We start from the raw sequence: 2,190 nt of genomic DNA on the forward strand, positions 1-2,190 counted from the left end.
CCTAAGTGGTAGCAGAGGAACTGCTGACAAGCTGTTCTAAGATTCAATGTGTAATCTTTTGAAGGTAGAGCAGACAAGACTTCCTGATTAGATATCCGGTGTGAAGTCAAGGCTATGAGATAAAACGAAATATGAATATGACATATATAATATGAAATAAATTGGATACTGTGAGAGAAAAAGAGACCATGAGATTGAAGGGGATATTACATGAAAAACAACCGAGACCATCAGCAACTGGTTTGGAACATAGGAGATAAGATGGACAGATCACCAAAGAGCGAGGAGAGGTACATTGCTATTGGAGGACTAGGAAGGAATTAGGAAGAAACTGAACACCAACAAAGACAACAGGCTCTCAAGAGTATATGTTACTCCAATTGTTGGCCCTTGCAGACAACAACACAACCAGTCTGTAGAGAGTCACTCCTTCTCCCCATTCCCTGATGAAGCATATAGGTCATGACCAGACTACGGCAGTAGTCATGTTTGCGTGCCAAAGGTTCTGATCCTAAAGCCTAATTAGGGACACCGATGAGCTAAGTCAAATTCCATATGTGCTAGGTGAGAGAAGGGAGAGCGGCAAACAGCCAGCATAGCAGGTGCACGGGCCAAATATATTGTCCCCTTCAGCAGCACCAACCACCTGTCGGCAACTACTGACACTCTTCATCTGGGGGAAGTAACAACCTATTTAAACCTCTCTTTTCAAAGCCGGTTTGTGTTAGTGCCCATTTACTTTGTTCTTGAAATGCCTGCAATTTATTTCTGTTTTCATATCTGAAAAATTGTTCCCTTATTAGAGAATATGAAGATGGCCGTACTTCCCCCACACAATGACACTGAGGCAACTGAGTTCGTCCTGCTGGGACTGACCAGCCAACGAGAGCTGCAGCCCCTCCTTTTTGTGCTGTTTCTCCTGATTTACCTCCTCACCCTGACAGGGAACTTTGGATCGATTGCATTAATCAGACTCACTCCCCGGCTGCAAACACCCATGTACTTTTTCCTCACCCACTTAGCATGCGTGGATATTTTTTATTCTACTAACGTCTCTCCGCAGATGCTTGTTAATCTCCTCTCTGAGAAGAAAACCATTTCCTACACGGGGTGTCTGGCCCAGTGTTTTGTTTTCGTAACTCTGCTCCTTACTGAGTATTACATGCTCGGTGCCATGGCCTATGACAGGTACGTGGCTATCTGCCATCCCCTGCATTATAACAGCAGAATGTCCAGGCCACTTTGCACCTGCCTTGTCACTTTTCCCTACTTCTGGGGTTCTGTGGTGGGCACAATGCAGGTAATATTGACCTCTCGCTTGTCCTTTTGCGGACCCAACGTCATCAACCATTTCTACTGTGCTGACCCACCCCTCCTCATGCTGACATGTTCTGACACTTACATAAAGCAGACTGCCCTGTTTGTGTCTGCAGGGATTAACCTCACTGGTTCCCTACTCATCATCCTCATCTCCTATGTTTTCATTTTTATCACCATTATGAGGATCCGTTCCAGTGAAGGACAGTGCAAAGCCTTCTCCACCTGTGGCTCTCACCTGACCGCTGTCACCATGTTCTATGGGTCCCTATTCTGCATGTATCTGAGACCAGCAAATGAGCAGTCTGTTGAACAAGGGAAAATCGTTGCCGTGGTTTGTATCTTTGTGAATCCCATGTTGAATCCATTTATCTACAGTCTCAGGAACAAAGATGTGAAACAGGCTTTGAGAACAGTGTTTATGAGAAACCTTGGTACAATGGAGAAAAGATCTATTTTGACAGTCTCTCAATGAAAAAAATCTCAAAAGCAATTTAAAAGAAACCCGTGTTGGTTGTATCTGAAGGCAATTTTCCGGAGTAACAGTAATATTTTTGTATGTATGCATAGCCTGGGACCAAGTGATAATCTGAATGGAAATAATAAATGGACCATTGTATGGAAGTAATGACTGTTGGGAAACACATCACCAGAAGTCAGCTGTTTACAATTAAGCAGGGCCTGTGTTCAGTCTCACTCAAGAACTCACTTCCACTTGGTTAGTAGGCAGAGAAGTTCTTCCTTTCAGTTCATCGGTCAACAATATTGACCATCACTGAGTTATTCTTACCAGCAAAGTGAGGTGCTTTGCATTGTGCCTCCTGAATATGAAAATGATTTACATCCAAATGACATATTGCATAATTTCCTGTA

At 43.6% G+C, this 2,190-nt stretch overlaps 1 protein-coding gene across 1 annotated transcript; it reads left to right on the forward strand.

The window, feature by feature from the left end:
- Positions 1 to 808: 808 nt before the first annotated feature.
- Positions 809 to 1,792, forward strand: LOC113246503 (olfactory receptor 5M11-like). The gene has a single exon (XM_026487099.3). The coding sequence runs from the start codon at positions 809 to 811 to the stop codon at positions 1,790 to 1,792; it is 984 nt and encodes a 327-aa protein (XP_026342884.3).
- The last annotated feature ends 398 nt before the right edge of the window (positions 1,793 to 2,190 follow it).

This window comes from Ursus arctos, unplaced genomic scaffold, assembly GCF_023065955.2.
Source record: "Ursus arctos isolate Adak ecotype North America unplaced genomic scaffold, UrsArc2.0 scaffold_23, whole genome shotgun sequence".
In the NCBI taxonomy this organism is placed as follows: Eukaryota; Metazoa; Chordata; class Mammalia; order Carnivora; family Ursidae; genus Ursus; species Ursus arctos.